This window comes from Harpia harpyja, chromosome 8 (assembly GCF_026419915.1).
Source record: "Harpia harpyja isolate bHarHar1 chromosome 8, bHarHar1 primary haplotype, whole genome shotgun sequence".
Taxonomy (NCBI): domain Eukaryota; kingdom Metazoa; phylum Chordata; class Aves; order Accipitriformes; family Accipitridae; genus Harpia; species Harpia harpyja.
Window position 1 is genome coordinate 27,145,618 of NC_068947.1, and position 18,870 is coordinate 27,164,487.

General features: G+C 38.7%; 1 protein-coding gene across 1 annotated transcript in view; it reads right to left on the minus strand.

Moving 5' to 3' along the window:
• The window catches only part of NCAM2 (neural cell adhesion molecule 2), a 331,544-nt gene that overhangs the window by 112,519 nt on the left and 200,155 nt on the right, over positions 1-18,870 (minus strand). Inside the window, exon 8 of the mRNA XM_052794652.1 lies at positions 10,914-11,059. Within this exon, the coding sequence (XP_052650612.1) occupies positions 10,914-11,059 (146 nt within the window). The remainder of the gene's footprint in view (positions 1-10,913; positions 11,060-18,870) is intronic.

The following is an 18,870-nucleotide window of genomic DNA, read 5'->3' on the forward strand; positions in this document are numbered from 1 at the left end:
TCATCATGACCCGGACAACCCACAATTACCCAAAGATCCAGACGAAGTCCAATGCACACGACCCATGTGGCGGAAGTTTGTACGGAGTGCACCATCATCCTATGCCAACTCACTGGCAATAATGACCTGGAAAGACGAAGAGGCACCGACAGTGGATGAAGTGGTTCGCCAACTCCGTCAATACGAAGAAAATCTCTCCTCCTCCCTACAAGCCTGCATTTCGGCTGTGGAGAAGCTGTCCGAGGATTTCCAGCAATTCAAAGAGGAGATGTCCTGTTGCCCACCTGTAAGGACCAATGTCTCAGCTATTAGGAGTGAGCGCTCCTCTGCCCAAGAGACAGAATATAGAAGGTACACACCGCGAGGTGCCCTGTGGTTTTACTTATGTGATCATGGAGAGGACATGAGGAAATGGGATGGAAAACATACCTTGGTCCTAAATGCACGGGTACGTGAGCTGCAAGGAAAAACCACCACAAAAGGGGATTCTACCGCGAAAAATGCCTCTCCGGTTTCCAAACAGAGTAGAAGGGCTGATCTTATTTCTGATCCTCTTGAAGGGACTTCTGAGCCAATTTTACGAGAAGTGAATACTGGATACTCTGACCAGAATTAGAGGGGCCCTGCCTCCAGCCAGGTGAAGGAAAGGGATAACCGGGTCTATTGGACTGTGTGGATTCAATGGCCTGGCACGTTAGACCCACAGGAGTATAAGGCTCTAGTAGACACCGGCGCACAGTGTACCTTAATGCCATCAAGTTATGAAGGGGCAGAACCCATTTCTATTTCTAGTGTGACAGGGGGATCCCAAGAGTTAACTGTATTGGAAGCTGAAGTAAGCCTAACTGGGAATGAATGGCAGAAACACCCCATTGTGACTGGTCCAGAGGCTCCGTGCATCCTTGGCATAGACTATCTCAGGAGAGGGTATTTTAAGGACCCAAAGGGGCATCGATGGGCTTTTGGTATAGCTGCCTTGGAGACGGAGGGCACTGAACAGCTGTCTACCCTGCCTGGTCTCTCTCAAGACCCTTCGATTGTGGGGTTGCTGAGGGCTGAAGAACAACAAGTGCCAATTGCTACCACGATGGTGCACCGGCGCCAATATTGCACCAACTGAGACTCTCTGATTCCCATCCACAAGTTGATTCGCCAACTGGAGAGCCAAGGAGTGATCAGCAAAACTCGCTCACCTTTTAATAGTCCCATATGGCCCGTGCAAAAGTCGAATGGGGAGTGGAGACTAACAGTTGACTATCGCGGCCTGAATGAAGTTACGCCACCGCTGAGTGCTGCCGTTCCAGATATGCTAGAACTTCAATACGAACTAGAGTCAAAGGCAGCCAAGTGGTATGCCACAATTGACATTGCTAATGCGTTTTTCTCAATCCCTCTGGCAGCAGAGTGTCGTCCACTATTTGCCTTTACTTGGAGGGGTGTCCAGTACACTTGGAATCGATTGCCCCAGGGGTGGAAACACAGCCCCACCATTTGCCATAGACTAATCCAGACTGCACTGGAAAAAGGTGAAGCTCCGGAACACCTACAATACATTGATGACATCACCGTATGGGGCAACACGGCAGAAGAAGTCTTTGAGAAAGGGAAGAAAATAATCCAAATCCTTCTGAAAGCCGGTTTTGCCATAAAAGAAAGTAAGGTCAAGGGACCTGCACGGGAGATCCAGTTTTTAGGAATAAAATGGCAAGATGGGCGTTGTCAGATCCCAATGGACGTGATTAACAAAATAGCAGCTATGTCTCCACCAACTAATAAAAAGGAAACACATGCTTTCTTAGGTGTCGTGGGGTTTTGGAGAATGCATATTCCAAATTACAGTCAAATTGTAAGCCCTCTCTATCAAGTGACCCGAAAGAAGAATGATTTTAAATGGGGCCCTGAGCAACAACAAGCCTTTGAACAAATTAAACGGGAGATTGTTCACGCAGTAGCCCTTGGACCAGTCTGGACAGGACAAGATATTAAGAATGTGCTCTATACTGCAGCCAGAGAGAATGGCCCTACCTGGAGCCTCTGGCAGAAAGCACCTGGGGAGACCCGAGGCCGACCCCTGGGGTTTTGGAGTCGAGGATATCAAGGATCCGAGGCTCGCTATACTCCAACTGAAAAAGAGATATTGGCAGCATATGAAGGAGTTCAAGCTGCCTCAGAAGTGGTTGGTACTGAAACACAGCTCCTCTTAGCACCCCGACTGCCAGTGCTGGACTGGATGTTCAAAGGGAAAGTCTCCTCTACACATCACGCGACTGATGCCACGTGGAGTAAGTGGATTGCACTGATCACACAACGGGCTCGCATAGGAAACCCCAGTCGCCCAGGAATTTTGGAATTGATCACGGACTGGCCAGAAGGCAAAGATTTTGGAATGTCGCCAGAGGAGGAGGTAGCACGTGCTGAAGAGGCCCCGCTGTATAATTAACTGCCAGAAAATGAGAGGCAATATGCCCTGTTCACTGATGGATCCTGTCGCATCGTGGGAAAGCATCGGAGGTGGAAAGCTGCCGTATGGAGTCCTACACGACAAGTTGCAGAAACTGCTGAAGGGGAAGGTGAATCGAGTCAGTTTGCAGAGGTGAAAGCCATCCAGCTAGCATTAGATATTGCTGAAAGAGAAAAGTGGCCAGTGCTCTATCTCTATACTGACTCATGGATGGTGCCAAATGCCCTGTGGGGGTGGCTACAGCAATGGAAGCAGAGCAACTGGCAGCGCAGAGGTAAACCCATTTGGGCTGCTGCACTGTGGCAAGATATTGCATCCCAGCTAGAGAATCTGGTTGTAAAAGTACGTCATGTAGATGCTCACATACCCAAGAGTCGGGCCACTGAAGAACATCAAAACAACCAACAGGTGGATCGGGCTGCCAAGATTGAAGTGTCTCAGGTGGACCTGGACTGGCAGCATAAGGATGAACTATTTATGGCTCGGTGGGCCCATGATGCTTCAGGCCATCAAGGAAGATATGCAACTTATAGATGGGCTCATGATTGAGGGGTGGACTTGACCATGGACACTATTGCACAGGTTATCCATGAATATGAAACATGTGCTGCAATTAAGCAAGCCAAGCGGTTAAAGCCCCTGTGGTATGGAGGGCGATGGCTGAAATATAAATATGGAGAAGCCTGGCAGATTGACTATATCACACTCCCACAAACTTGCCAAGGCAAGCGCTATGTGCTCATGATGGTGGAAGCAACCACTGGATAGCTGGAAACATATTCTATGCCCCATGCCACCGCCTGGAACTCTATCCTGGGCCTTGAAAAGCAGGGCTTGTGGCGACATGGCACCCCAGAACGAATTGAGTCGGACAACGGGACTCATTTCCAAAACAACCTCATAGACACCTGGGCCAAAGAGCATGGCATTGAGTGGGTGTATCATATCCCCTATCATGCACCAGCCTCTGGGAAAATTGAGCGATACAATGGACTGTTAAAGACTACATTGAGAGCAATGGGGGGTGGAACTTTCAAACATTGGGATACACATTTAGCAAAAGCCACCTGGTTAGTCAACACTAGAGGATCTGCCAATCGGGGTGGCCCTGCCCAGTCAGAATTTTTACATGCTGTAGAAGGGGACAAAGTCCCTGTAGTGCACATAAAAAATATGTTAGGGAAGACAGTCTGGGTTACTCCTGCCTCAGGAAAAGGTAAACCCATTCGTGGGATTGCTTTTGCTCAAGGGCCTGGGTGCACTTGGTGGGTGATGCGAAAAGATGGGGAATTCCGATGTGTGCCTCAAGGGGATTTAATTTTAGGTGAGAATAGCCAGAATTAAACTGTATGATATTAGTTGCTATATAACCCTGCTACTGTATGTTATCCTCACTATAATTGTTATATGCTATATCCATAGTACTATAGTAAGAATCACTTAGATCAAGCAAGAAAAGAACTGTTATAAAACTGAGCAAAGCGCAGTAGTGATGGAACCAGAACTGACTCCAGCATGCAACAATCCAACAGTGCACACCATCCTCCTGCTGCGCCAAATGTCACCTGCTTGTCACACTGCACTGAAGCCCAATTCTGCTCTACCGACTGAGAGGACTTTGTACCATCCCTCCTGCCCAGAAAGACTGGTATGACAGATGGAGCCCAGAGTTGGAAACTAAATGAACTCAATGAACATTTTATGAACATGACCCATGAACTAAAGGAATGATATCTCTGTGTGTGTATACATATATATATATATATATATATATATCATTGCTCATATGTCTTAAAGGGATGGAAAGGTGATAATTGATCAGGATGTAACTAAAGGTATGGGAACTGTGCATGACGTCAATGGTATAGAATAAGGGGTGGATACTGTCCTGGTTTCAGCTGGGATAGAGTTAACTGTCTTCCTAGTAGCTGGTACAGTGCTATGTTTTGAGTTCAGTATGCAAAGAATGTTGATAACACTGATGTTTTCAGTTGTTGCTCAGTAGTGTTTAGACTAATGTCAAGGATTTTTCAGCTTCTCATGCCCAGCCAGCGAGAAAGCTGGAGGGGCACAAGAAGTTGGCACAGGACACAGCCAGGGCACCTGACCCAAACTGGCCAATGGGGTATTCCATACTATGTGACGTCCCATCTAGTATAGGAACGGGGAAGTGGGGGCAGGGATTCGCCGCTCAGGGGACTGTCTGGGTGTCGGTCGGTGGGTGGTGAGCAATTGCACTGCGCATCATTTGTACATTCCAATCCTTTCATTATTGCTGTTGTCATTTTATTAGTGTTATCATTATCATTATTAGCTGCTTCTTTTCTGTACTATTAAACCGTTCTTATCTCAACCCACGGGTTTTGCTTCTTTTCCTGATTTTCTCCCACATCCCACTGGGTGGGGGAGGGGAGTGAGTGAGCGGCTGCGTGGTGTTTAGTTGCTGGCTGGGGTTAAACCACGACAACAAGTAACAGCTATTTGAAAGTTATTAAACTGTTAGCAGATAATACAACTGATACTTAGGCAGAAACTCATGAAACAATCTTTTGTGTAGTGGAAGGACTGAATGAATATTCAAGTCCAAGCTGCATTGGTATTGTAGGAAATATTGGTCCATAAAAAGTTCCCTGATAATTTCAGTCTTCATTAGTGTAACAGATAGAATATCATCACTGATGACAAAATGGAAAAAGCTAATATTGGAAGGTAAAGAAATGCCATTTCCAAGACTGTATGGCTTTATTTCAGCCAGTAAATGCAGCACCACAATCCACAGGAAGTACCCCAAAATATCTACTTTGTGCATAGGTAGTATATAAGAAAATGGATTATATGGGAGACAATTTTTAAGTTTGAAATATAAATTAGGTAGAAATAGGATTATCCATTTACAGAAGGGATAAAAAAATTGTATTTAATTGTTAAACAATTCATTAAATTAGTGATGTTCCTAAATAAACATCCTTCTTTCCCTAGGTTGTTTAAGCTTTTAATACAGAAGAGGTATTAAATTTTACATTTTCTTGGCTTTTTGTCATCCTTAAAGAATCAACAACTTTGTCCCAGTGGAAAATGACCTTAAAGTTTAACTGAAAGGAAAAATTTGCATAAATGAGAGAATTCTGAGCTAGTGTAATACCAATACAGTCATACACGCAACATGAATACATTTATGGATATGTGTATGTAAAGCCATTTGGGTCTACTCTGGGTAACAGAGCATTTAATTTCTCTCCTAAAAGACGAATAAATCTGAAGGGCCCTCTGGCCATGTGGCAGAGATTTAGTATTGAGTTGTCAATATAACCACCAACCAAACCTGCATTGGGGAAGAGGCTGTGGTACATCAAAATAATTTCTAGCTTCAGTTTTGGCTTCATTTACATATCACTGCAGATACTGTTACCTAAAGGAGCATGTGGAACTCAGACGAATGATTGCGCTACTTAAGGAGTTTGAAATATCCACAATGGCTTGCAGCTTTCCTACTGTAATGCTTCCTCAGCTCACCCAGGAAAGCTGCTCTATTTATAACTGCATACAGTCTTACCCCTCCAAAATCAATCTTCCTACTAAAATAATGTCACCCCCCCCAAAACTGTACACTCTACTTTTAGTTCCTTCTAGTTAACTGAAGAGTTTGTTCCAACTCCACATTAGTGTAGCTGAACATGCCACAGAGATGAAGGACCCCCCAAACATATGCAGATTTGTATGGATCAGATGATTGGTGAGAGTATACTATTCAGTGCTTGTATGTGCTCCATGTTTTGCATACGTCATAGGGTATAAATCTGTATAATCTCAACAGCACTGATTACCTAATATTTAAGGCCATCCTCCTACTTTCTGGTCTCTCTCAAGTCCATTCATTTACCTTCTCCTTCCAGTCACAATATTCTTACTCTTTTATTTCATAGCCTTAACATGTGAAGCCCACCATGATTCATTTTGGGGTTAAAAACAAAATTAAAAAAATCTTTGATGCCTGATTGAATTGTTTGCAGAGTGTCCTAATTGCATAATCAAATGCAATTGCAGCATTAGGCCTCTGCTAATATTACAACAGAAAAAATATTCTGTGATATTGTAAGTAGATTAATTTACAAAGAGTGGGATTTGTATAGCTCAGAAAAAGAAAGAAATCTCCTGGAATCAATTAAAGTTCCTTAGATACATCTATGTTTCCTCTTTTGGGGTGATTCACTTCAAATAAAGACCTGATCCTCAATAAGTAAGAATGTAACAGAGTTCTCATTACTGTCTCAAAAGAAAGGCAACACAATTCTCTGACACTGTAACACTGCTCCTTTTTCTGCAGCAACAATAGCATATACAGGGAGTAAAACATTTTTCAGCTTCTTTTTATTGACATTTGTAACAGGTGAAGTGGAGTTAACAGGCTTGGGGAAAAAGCAAAGCTGTCCTCTCAAAGAAAAAGGCAAACCAAACCCCAAATTCTTTACCTTTGTCTATTGCCTGATCATGAAAACTATGAAAAACTCTACAAGCTCCAAATAGTTATGATTTGCATGCCAATATAAAGTGAATTCAAACTTGGAAAATAATTTAATTATTGGTCTGAGGTCTGCAATATTTAGAAACAATGTCACAGGAAATTTCACAGGGACACTCAGATTATTATTGCAATGGAAGGTAGATGCAAGGAAGCAGAACTCAAGCTATCTCTGTAGTTTTCGTTAGAAAGTTAAAAATCAGACTTTTTTTTTTACTTATGGATACAAGAATAATAGTATAAGGTATCTCAAAGACATTTAGTGAATCTCTATCAAATATATACAAAATACAGTATCACTTCATATATCTCGAATTCAATATCCAAGTTGCAAATTCTTTTTTTTTTTGGTTTTTTTTTTGTTGTTTTTTTTTTTGTTAAGCAGTTACCCCACACATCAGGCATTACATGTTTAGGTCATAAATTCTTCAGGGTAAAGATTGTCTCTTTGGACACATGCTGCATACAGTGGAGCTACTGTCTCATATCAAGCCCCATCTGTTATTGTCATTTGTATTCCAAAACAGGGCTTGATATGGTAATTACAAACAACGTTGGTCAGCTTTCATATTTCTGCTAGAATTAGGTACTAGGAAAGCAGAGCATGAAACTCTGCCCTCACACTTCTGCAGTATGCACAGGAATCAATGACATTTTTGTGTCAGAGAATCGGGATATGCTCTCCTTCAGGGATGTGTGTAGATATGTATGTGCCTGTCCAAAATCCATTTTATAAGTGATTACAGCAAATCAAATCCAATCACTATCCTGCCTCCTGTTCTACAAAAAGCAACTCTTCTTCTGCCTCCTTTTTTTACTGGGAAAAGGGCCAGGCTTGCTGGATGCACAGAGGTCTGTAGGAACATCCCATTTCAAATCACAGCTGAAAGGGGCATGACCAGGTTGACACGTTAGCGAAAGGACGTACAATGCTGGGGAGTCGGGGACCAGAAGCACAGAGTACATGCACCAAGCAGAGAGTTTTGGCTTGACACGGCAACAGCAGATGAAGCTCTGGTCTTGGACTAAACCTCCATTTTCATTTTCAAATCTTTAAGGGTAAGCCAAACACCTTCTGTCATGCATAATCATTCATTTACTCAGGCTTAACCACTCTCATGTATTTATGGGTTTTAAAGCCATAAAAGGATTACAGAGGTCATCTAATGTAACCTCCTGGAAAACTTTTCATTTAAACTTTCAAGAGAGGTCAGAGGAAGTGGAAAGACCCATTTATTTCAAATTTTCAATGAAAGAGGGACCACACGCTGTATGGTAGATTGTTCCAAAGGCTAAGTGATAAAAGGAGAGAGGAAAAGGCTTTGCTTCTTGTTTGAACTCACTTGGCTTCAACTTTGAAAAACACACTTCTGATGTACTGAAAATCCTTTATCAAAGCTCTATTTTCCTAAGAGATCATTATAGACCTCTTACTCATTAACATTATCCTCCTTAAGCCCAGCAGGGTTATTTCTTTGATCTATGACTTTGGTGCATATTTTCCATTCTTTTGGACATAATAATTTCAAAACTCGAAAAAGCCTATGTCCTGGTTATAAGATCTATCTATCATTTGAAAGAAAACATTTTGAATCCATGCAGGCTAAGAATGGTCTCACACTCAGACCTCTTCCTTATCCACACGAGGTATGGTTGCATTTTAGCAAAACAAGAATAACATGATTGAGGAGCTACATGCTAGAAGTAACAAAAATATAATTAAAAAATAAGAACAATACTTTCTGTGGTTTTTTGTTATCATCATGTTATTATAGTTAGAGCAGTTTTTCCATCTTCTATGGAAAAAATTCATCCCCTAAAGATAGATATTCTTAATTCAACAAAAATGTTGGACAAAGTGCAGTCTATATCAAAAAATGTTTTAAAACTGATAAAAAATTCAAAAGATGAACTCACTGAATGCAGCTGATAATTTTTATGTTTATGCAAGTATGTCTGGTGATTGGACATGGCTTCACAAGTTATCACATATAAGTAATAATTTCAATTTAAAAATATGTTACACCCCCCCCATTTTCTTCAATTCACCTTTTCCTTCTCTTTCATTGTGTGAAACATTGCTGTATTATTCAACAACTATACAATAATTTAATCACTGCTAGTTTTGTTCCCTATTCACCTAATTTGGTTGGAAAGCACAAGCCAAGGCTTTGGCACCCTAGAGCTGGAGGACCACTGGGCAAACACAACAGTGTCTTTTATAGCTCAAGAACATATACAGTATTTCAGAACATTTATTCAACATTCAGCAAACCTCTCCCAGGAGCAATACACATAGAGTTCTTTCATTGGCAAGAACAAGAGGAAACCATATAACTGCATTTATTCTCATTCTTTTTATCTTCCATGTACTGTATGTCAGCACACTGGTAGAAAATGAATATAGGTTTTAGTTTGGTTGTCAGTATTATTCAGTTGAACCACAGGTCAGAGAATGCTACTAACACATCTAGACAGTTTAACCATGTACAGTTTGAACTAAGAATGTAATACTGTCCTATATAAGCACCGGATAAATTTAAGGTTTCAACTGCACCAACATTTTTTAGCTTGTTTCTGCGATTTGCCTTCATTTTCAATTTCTGATATAACAAAGTTATTTTAGGAACATTCCAAACATAAATGAAAGGCAACATTTGTAACTTTTGAACCAAGTATATTCTTTGTGGGTCAGAAAGATGACCTTTGACTTGAAATATTTAAGGAGGAGAGAAACTGCTTTGTTTTAATGCGAAACTATTAGAAAAAATATTATATAAAAACTGTTATGTTGCTCCAAAATGGAAATCACAGAGCAGGAAAATGGTAGACAGAGCCTCACGTAAACTGCCTCAATTCCAGGAAAGGTCAAGTCAGAGACTAGACCAGACCAGACATTCTCCTTCAGAACACAAATAATGGAAGTACTTAATTCCTTAATACACAGCAATTCCCTATAAACTGAATGACTTACTATGTAACTAATTCCCTCAGTGGCATGATTACTGTATAGAGTTGTCAACTGGTTTTTTAAGCAACAGCTATGAATATGCAAACATCTGCAGGAAGACTGTATTTCGCTATTTGATTATCTGGAGTAAAAATTCTGAATCAGCCAGCCAGAAAGATGGTATCTTATATACTTTAACCAGCACAGAGAAATTCTGCAGTCTATGTAAGAAAATTGAGAAGAAAATGCTTGTTCAAATACTAAAAGAAAACTATTTAAAAAAAAAAAAAAAAGAGCTCTGTAGAAAAAGCTTGTTATCTGCATGGTCAGGAATAACATTACACTGTTCCCTTTTGCTTTCACCATTCCATCTAATTACAGCTCTTGTTCCCACAGTAACTGACTTCCTTCATTGTCATACTGTAATCTTTCTCTACTCAACTTACTATTGTAATAAAACATGAAAATGGGAAAACAAAATGGGAAAATAGGCTCAATTTGTAGTTATAGACTACTTGCTCCATGTGAGGAAAAATATAAGAAAAGAGAAAAATAGGAAAAAAAAGCCATTAGAAGTGGGAAAGAAAGAACTCCAAAGTATTCAGAATTTTTATTTCAGATTTCTACAAGCTCCACTGCATTTTCAGAAATACTGGACAGAGTCCAAATAAAGTCAAGAAGGGCTACAGGCAGCCATTATGTTCAAAACAAAATTGAAACTTTTAGCAGGGATTATGTATGAAAATTTAGGCCTGATGAGATGAATTACCTTTCAGCACTTTAATTGCTTTTTTCTTAGTGGCTTTTTTTTTTAATTTAAAATTTAGAATTTCTATTTCTCTCTTATTACCTTGGAAAGTAGCAATTCCTTCCAATTCCACAGGAATCTAGAATTAATCTACCTCTAAATTAATTTTCTGCTTACAAAAAGATTAGCCAGACAATACATATTTAGATATTCTAGATATTAAAGGCTGATTTACCTTGTCACCTTCAGAGAAAGTTATCCCATCAATGGCCCTTTTCCAAGTAATCTCTGGGATAGGTTCTCCTTCTGCTTCACAGATGAGGGTGGCTTTCCCATTCTCAAACGTGGTTTCATTTTTAAGTTGTATTATTTGAGGCTGTACTGTTAAAAATACAAACTACATTATTCAACCTGCACAAAGAATGTCATGTCAAAATCTTTTAAGCCACTTTTTTTTTTTGTTAAAGCACATTCATGGTTTTTTAGTTAGAATTAACTAAAGGTTTAATGTTACCATCTATCAAAGCAATCAACTTTTCTGACTTTAAGTTGCACAACAACCATTTCTATACATCTGATGATCTGGACTCCTGGCTTGGCATGGCTGCCACCCCCAGGGCTGCCTGCTCCCTCGCTGGGCTAGTGTGGGATGGGTCCTGGCTGACAAGGTGCTTGGCACCTGGCTCACTGTCCCTTAAGGACCAGCCAGCACTTACTACTCTCAGGAGTACTACTTCAGGAATGAAGCAAAGATTCAATGATTCCATGATGATCCTGCACCTGGGCAGGAATAACTCCATGCACCAGTGCAGGCTGGGTGCTGACCTGGCTGGAAAGCAGCTCTGCAGAGAGGGTCCAGGGGGTCCTGGTGGACAAGAAGTTGACGATGAGCTAGCAATTAACGCTTGAGTAGAGAAGGCTCCTGGGATCTTGGCTATGTGTATAAATACCTGATAGAGGTGAGTGCAGATAGAGCCAGAATCTTCTCAGTGGTGCCCGGTGACAGGACAAGAGGCAATGGGCACAAATTGAAACACAGGAAGAGGAAAAACCTTTTTTACTGAGAGGGTGACTGAACAGCAGAACAAGCTGCCCAGGAGACTGTGGAGTCTCCATCCTTGACAACATTAAAAACCCAGCTAGACATGGTCCTGAGACACCTGCTCTGGCTGACCCTGCTCTGAGCAGGGGCTTGGACTAGATGGTCTCCAGAGGTGCCTTCCTGCCTCAGGCACTCTTTGACTCTATGATAATCTGTGTTTGTCTGCAAATGCAAATTATTCAGAAAAAAATAAAGAATTATTAATATTCTTGGACTTTGATCTTTAGCAATATCTAACTGCCTTACATAAATTACTGAATTTAACAAAATCCCCTGATAACAAACATGTTGTACTGGTATTAACACTATTAAGAACTGAAGAGTCCTCTGATACAAAGCTGTTCATCCTTACTTACCGGGTAAATTGGTGGTAAGATACATTAAAAAAATTCCAGATATTGTTTGCATTCTTCAAATCATTCCACTTTATAGCCACAAGTACACAGCAACCACAGCTCTCAATCTATACTGTACCTTGTCAGGTTATTTACATATGCAATATGATTTTTGATTAAATGTCAACACTTTTATTTAAAGGACTTATCTGTACAGTATCATACAAGAACTCTGTTGTAGAACTATGCATAGAATAGTACTCTCTTCCATGGCGTTCAAGTATCTTCATAAAAAATGTTTTGGTCTTATATATTCACTCATATATAACCATTAATAAGTTTCTCTGAACCTATCCACTTTACACATTGAATGAGATACTCATCCCACTGGAAAACATAGCATGTAATGATATAATAAGAATATGATTCAATATGTTTACACCCAAAAGAGGTGAATTAAGTTTACATGACTGAATTAAATTTTGGCAGCTCTTAACATTGACTTTGTCAACATTAAGTACATTCGTTGAAAATAATGTATTTTCTATGTAGTTTTCCTGAGTTTTGCTTTTGAGGAAGCACTACTATAATATATTCTATATGAAGCAGAAAATAAACAGACGTAACCTATTTTCTAATGGGGTTACTACAGTATATGCTATGCAGAAGAGTAATATTGGCTTATGTTAGTGGATCAAAAGGGGAAAGAGGGTCATTCAGGTTGGAAGGGACTCCAGGAGGTCATCTTGACCAACCTCCTCATCAACACAGGGTCAACAGATCCTGTTCAAATAAGATTGCTCAGGGATCTGTTGAGCATTATCTTGAAAAATGCCAAGAACAGAGACTGCACAGCCTTTCTCACCAGCCTGTTGCAGTGCCTGGCTGTCCTCACGGTGAAGAATGTTTTCCTTATGTCTAGTCTCCTTTTTCATTTTATGACCACTATTTCATTTATGACCATTGTCTCACAGATGCTGCATTCAGCATCACCAAGAAAAATAATAAAACCAGGTTCAAACTTGCTATATCCAGACACATCACCTACCTCTCTTTTATCCATTTCTACCACAGCATTCCTGGTCTCACTTCCGATTTCTTATCTCCATAGTCCTTCTGTTGCTTGTCTACTGTCTGTTCACCCTTGACTATTACAAATAAATTATTGTGTGCTTACTGCATAGAGATGAAAAACAAGTAATATTTTACCTAACAAAGCACTGAACTAATATCCTGCTTCATTAAGGTATAATCTATGGTGAGGGACATCATGTGCAGAAAGAGAATACCCTGAGTGATCAGGGGCTCTTGAAATGTCAACTAGATCCATTTTTATTGGATGCAGGAGAAGGTAGTAAGCAAAGCATTACAGCAGGACATCAATTTGGCTGAGAAAATCTGAAACTCTCCTCAGTTGTATAACAAGGGATGTCAGTTGAAAGAACTACAAAAAGGAATTTGAGATAAAAGATAACTATGTTAAACTTCAAAATAACTTCAGTTATTACTCCCACTTTCAGGATCATCCAAATGCCTATGAAATATTTTACCTTGGTACTCAGGTACTCTATTTCTATAGCCATGTGTCCTGGCTACAATATAATTTGTTCTTTCCTTTCTTTCCTTTGATAAAATATCATTCCTGGAAACAAAGAAAGAGCTATGGCACTCATAGAAAAAAGCATCACACATAGTATTTTATGGCAGAAAATTGCAAAATTTGAAATTACATTATTTCCATCAGAACAAGAGGATTTCCCCATCTGGACAACATGACAAACAATATGATCTGCTCAAGATGATGCATGTTCTAACACATATAACAGATACTCTTTAATTTTTAATCTTAGACTTATAGTTTAAATTTCTTCAAGGCCTTCTTCAAACGATTCACCACAAGACAAAAAGTTTTTGCTTGACATTTTAGACATGAGCAGCTGACATTTAAAGGAATAAGCACTGATTAATCACCAAATATATCTAGCTGACTGTTATTACTAGGAAGAAGAAGAGAGCTCATACGGGTGATATTATTTAGTTGCTTCATTTAATTGCTTCATTTTTGTAGGTCACAAGTCATAACTTGCTATTGACCAGAAGTTTTTACACTGTTTGAATACTTTTTTAATGACATTTTGGACATTGGAAAATATTAAAATACTTTTATGTACATGCAATTAACAATATTTATTTGAGAATGTCAAGACTAGTATTGATAGAAATACTGAAACAGTTGATTCCCCGCCACCCCCCCACACCCCATCCCCAATTCTTTAACTGTTCTTTCTAAATTGACAAGGTCATTCTCAAACTGAATTGGTATTTGCTTGCCATGCTCTAGCAAATATGAAAAAAAATGAAAATACAGGGTCTTGGAATGTAGATCCAGGAAGCCTTCAGGTTTTTGCTTGTTTCTTCAGTCAAAAATAGTGAAATATTTGTATCATAATGTACTTAAAAAATTGTAAACTGAATGACCAGACTGAAATGAAAGAAGGCTTGAATATAGAAAGGAGTTATGCTTAAGCTCCATTAAAATTATTTTATTTGGAAGGTAAGAAACTGCTTATTACTAGACATGCATTTTTTAAATATTAACACAGTGATGCTGCCAAATAAAGAAATAACATTTACTGGTTGGAAAGTTTGCTCTCTGAGCAGAGCAGGGTGGTGTTAAGTTCTCTAACACTTCCCCAATAAACAAGTTTCTTTCAGATTCCTTCCTTGGTCTCCTCTGGATTTGTCGCAGACAAGGGCCAAGTTCATTGCTGTGTACTTACAGACTGCTCAAAAAGCTTAAGAAGAACACGGATAGCAATCTAAGGCTCTAGATTTGTTATTGGTTGCATACAACCAATTTAATGGAAAAGGTAGACAATGTATTGAATTCGCAGAGTTCTACCCATATCTTTGACAAAAGAGTTTCATCAGGCTTGGGAGGCTGCACATATATAAAGCTTGAGATAGTCTCATCAAAAGAACTGCTTTAAACAGCTTGTTATTAACACAAACATGGATTTACTGGTGCGAGACGAGGTATATGTCTATATTGCTACCTGACAGGATCTCTTGATTAACATGACACATGAGGAATCATACTCTTATGCTATCTTCCTGCACAACCACATTTGAATCAGATAGTAAAACTGCAACCCTGTCCTCCTGGAAACTGTTGGTACAATTTGAATTTAGTAAATGAGCTAGAGACCAACAAGGAAAAATCTAAGAAACAGATACCTGAAACTTGATTCCTGACATAATAAGGATTCACACACACACCAGTATGAAGTGTTGACTTGATTTAGTGCATGATAAACCTGAGTCTTTGTATATGTTAAAATGGTATTACTACTTCACACTCAAAGGGATTTAAGACTTGTCTTCCGAGAGAACTGGCATCACTGCCTGTATAGATTGCATCATTTTTATTTTAAAAAGTAGAGGTGCTCCAAACAGGTAAGGACGTGAGAGGGAGGAAGAAGGAATATATAAAATGTATGAACTTTTGACACTACATCTTTGATGAATTACACTTTGTGAAGCTGCAGTTGGTATACTTCATAGTATCTCGGATGAGCAGGCATAGATAGTTCCATACACAGATCCATGGGAAACCCTTTCTAGAGATATCAGTGAATTTAAGTAAAGAGCTGCCATATGTGTGTTGAATAGTATCTTACGGAAAAAAAACCCAACCACTAAAACCCATACCAAAACACATATTAATCTAGTTATTAAGCTCAAAGGAAAACTAAATACATGTGCTCCAGGCACTCTAAATGTAAAAGGAATGCAGTCATTAAGCCTAAAAATAATGGAAAAGTTTAGGCAACCTCTCACGCCAATCTCATTATAGACTCACTCCAGCCTCTTTGGTTCCAAGATGTATGGCTTTTGAGGGCCTAAATTAACCTAAACATTTTGAATTTTAACATTTGGAACACATCTAAGAGGGATAAGACAGGATAGGTCCGTTACATTTCCTCTCATCTGCCTGATGACAGATAATAAATTAATAATAGCATTTACTTTTCTCAATAAACAATAAAAGTTATATTGAACACAGCTGCAAAAACCTTCCTGCTATATGAGATTCAGATTATACTTAAAAACACATCTAGAAAATAAAAATAGTATGTGCTTAAACTATACAATAATTAAAGGGTCTTGTGTAATGCTTCTTGAGGTGTTTTTCCCTCATTTGACTTTCATGAAATGAATTGTCAGAAACTACTGAAATGCCAATTAAATATTTTTGATAAGCTCAGACTACCCTCTCATTGATTACGTAGGTAAAACACCTACAACCTAGAGAACTTCAAATTAACTTATGCTAGAACTCATTCCAATTTTTCTACCAGTTCTGATTAAGGAAAAAATATTTTTAGACACAGAAATGTCTCTTTCTATGGCACATGTACAGAGGAGAGAAAACTTGTTGAAAACCTCAACTGTTTATGCATCATCGAATGGCAGAACCAAACATTTGAGTGATTAAGGAGTGGAAATGAGCAACTAAAGAACAAACCAAATAAGTATATTAAAACTATCCTCAGAATATAAGCACTATTCTTACAAAGCATGAATATGTCTTTAATTAAAGCTAACTTTGTTTCATTTAGCCTGATTAGATTTTTTATTACACAGTAAATGAACAGTACTGCCATCACTCTGGAGAAGGAATGATGAAGAAATGAATGTTTAGGTCTGAGAAAGTAAGATGATATAGGAAGGCTTTAAGGTATTGAATTTTCCTGACTGCTTTTAAATCAACTGCTTGTAATTATGTTATTTTGGAAATTTTTGTTGGGGTGCTCATTGCTCTAAAAATGTTGTATTTCATAATTCAAAATGCTAATTACATGTATCTAAACACACATATTTATAACTAATTACATCACAAAACAAATCAAAGAAAACAATGAAACTGAATAGTATGGGTGAAGAGATATATAAAGTTAGCTAACAAGCAGAGACAAATACTAAAAATATTTTTAAAGAATTCAAGGAAGCACACCTATGGTTTCAAGCTGTTCAGAAGAACTAAACATAAATGAATTTGTTTCAAAGACCTCAGTACAAGTCCTAAGCACTAATATGGGTGAGATCTTTTAGGTAGTAATGGAAAATGATACAGAGAGAACTATAGCAGATAACAGGATGACAGACACAGATTATCAAATCATGATCAGTAAGAAATCCTCTGAGGGCAACAGGGCTTTCTTTACTTTTCTACGTCTTATTAGGTAAAGCAGATAAAGAGCACTAACAAAGACGAAGAATTGGGGAGAGCAGGGTGTGTGCCTTTGGGTTTCTATGGATGTGTTAGCGTTGCAGAAAAACTGTCAGAGTAAGAATTTGATATGAGGACAAAATAGCTTTTTTAGCACTGATACTGGAAACAAACAAAAAAATTAACAAAAAAATCTTAAGTCACGCATGGAAACTAAACATATGCAGCTGTTAGATGGCACTAAGATGGGCACGTCCATTCAAAAGTGCAGAGTACTAGAAATTTTAAATGCTGAATGTTATAATGTTACTGTTATTTTTATTGCATTATGGTTACATTACTGTTATTACAAGTTTCAAACCTGCCAGAGCCCCGTTGTAGCAGAAACAATAGTCATTGCCCCAAGGAGATTGCATTGTAAATTAAAATTAAAGATAACAGGTATGTGAGATAAGCAAACTAAAGGAGTAGGAAAGAATGATGTAATTTAATAGGTCATTTTAACACAAATTGGCAGTTTGTGTACTATTTAGCTATAATAATCAGCCATCTGCCTTGCCATTTTCACACTGCGGTTTTCTGAATACATTTAAGGGGAAGAAAAGTATAGTAAGTTGCTGTCTGTGTATATGACTGGGAGTTTAACCTGTGTGAAAGAGACAAAAGTGAAGTTCTTTGTAGGAGAAAATACAATACTGCTCCACATTTTCAGAGTTAAAGTAGAGGTGAACTTTGTAAAGGCAATATTAGACTAAAATTACACTGAGCTTTAGAGATTACAAATAAGGTAAGAGGTTTAATTTATGATACTATTCCCTAAGGTCAAACTAACAGTACACAGATTATTATAATCTAATTTAAATATATCCAATAGTAAAGTACACAGGAAAAATAACTCTAAATATACATACTCAATGAGGTGCTCTAAATTAGCTATAATCACTCAGGAAAGAGACCTGGGAGACACTGTAGACAGTTCTGTGGAAACACCAGTTCAGTACTCGGGGACAGTCAGAGGCAAGCAGAATGTGAGAGAAGGCACTGAGATCAAAGCAGCAGCAGCAGCACTGTGCTGCTGAACAGCCAGGTTCCCCCCACAACGTGAATCTTGTGTGCCATTCTTGCCTTGCCATTTCACAAACAGGGGACTGTAACCAGAAAGGTACAGGAATACGTGGTTCAGAGATTCATAATGGTTTCCACGGTAGGAGAAACTAAATAGACTGGAACCTTGCAGCTTAGAAAATAAATGAACTAGTAAGACAGAAAACTACATTTGAGGTAAAGAACATATGGAATTATTCTTCACTTTTTATCTTAAAATGAGAATTATCATCCAAAGAAATGAATAGGCTCCAAACTTAAACATAAGAAATAATTTTTTGTACAAGAAAGAAATAGTTTAAGGAATTCAGGAGTTTACGATATTGTAGAAACAAAAAGGATGTGTAAGTTCAAAACGGATTAAACAAACTCATGGTATCTATTAAATCATTTGGATTTAGCTTTCCAGGGAGTCCCC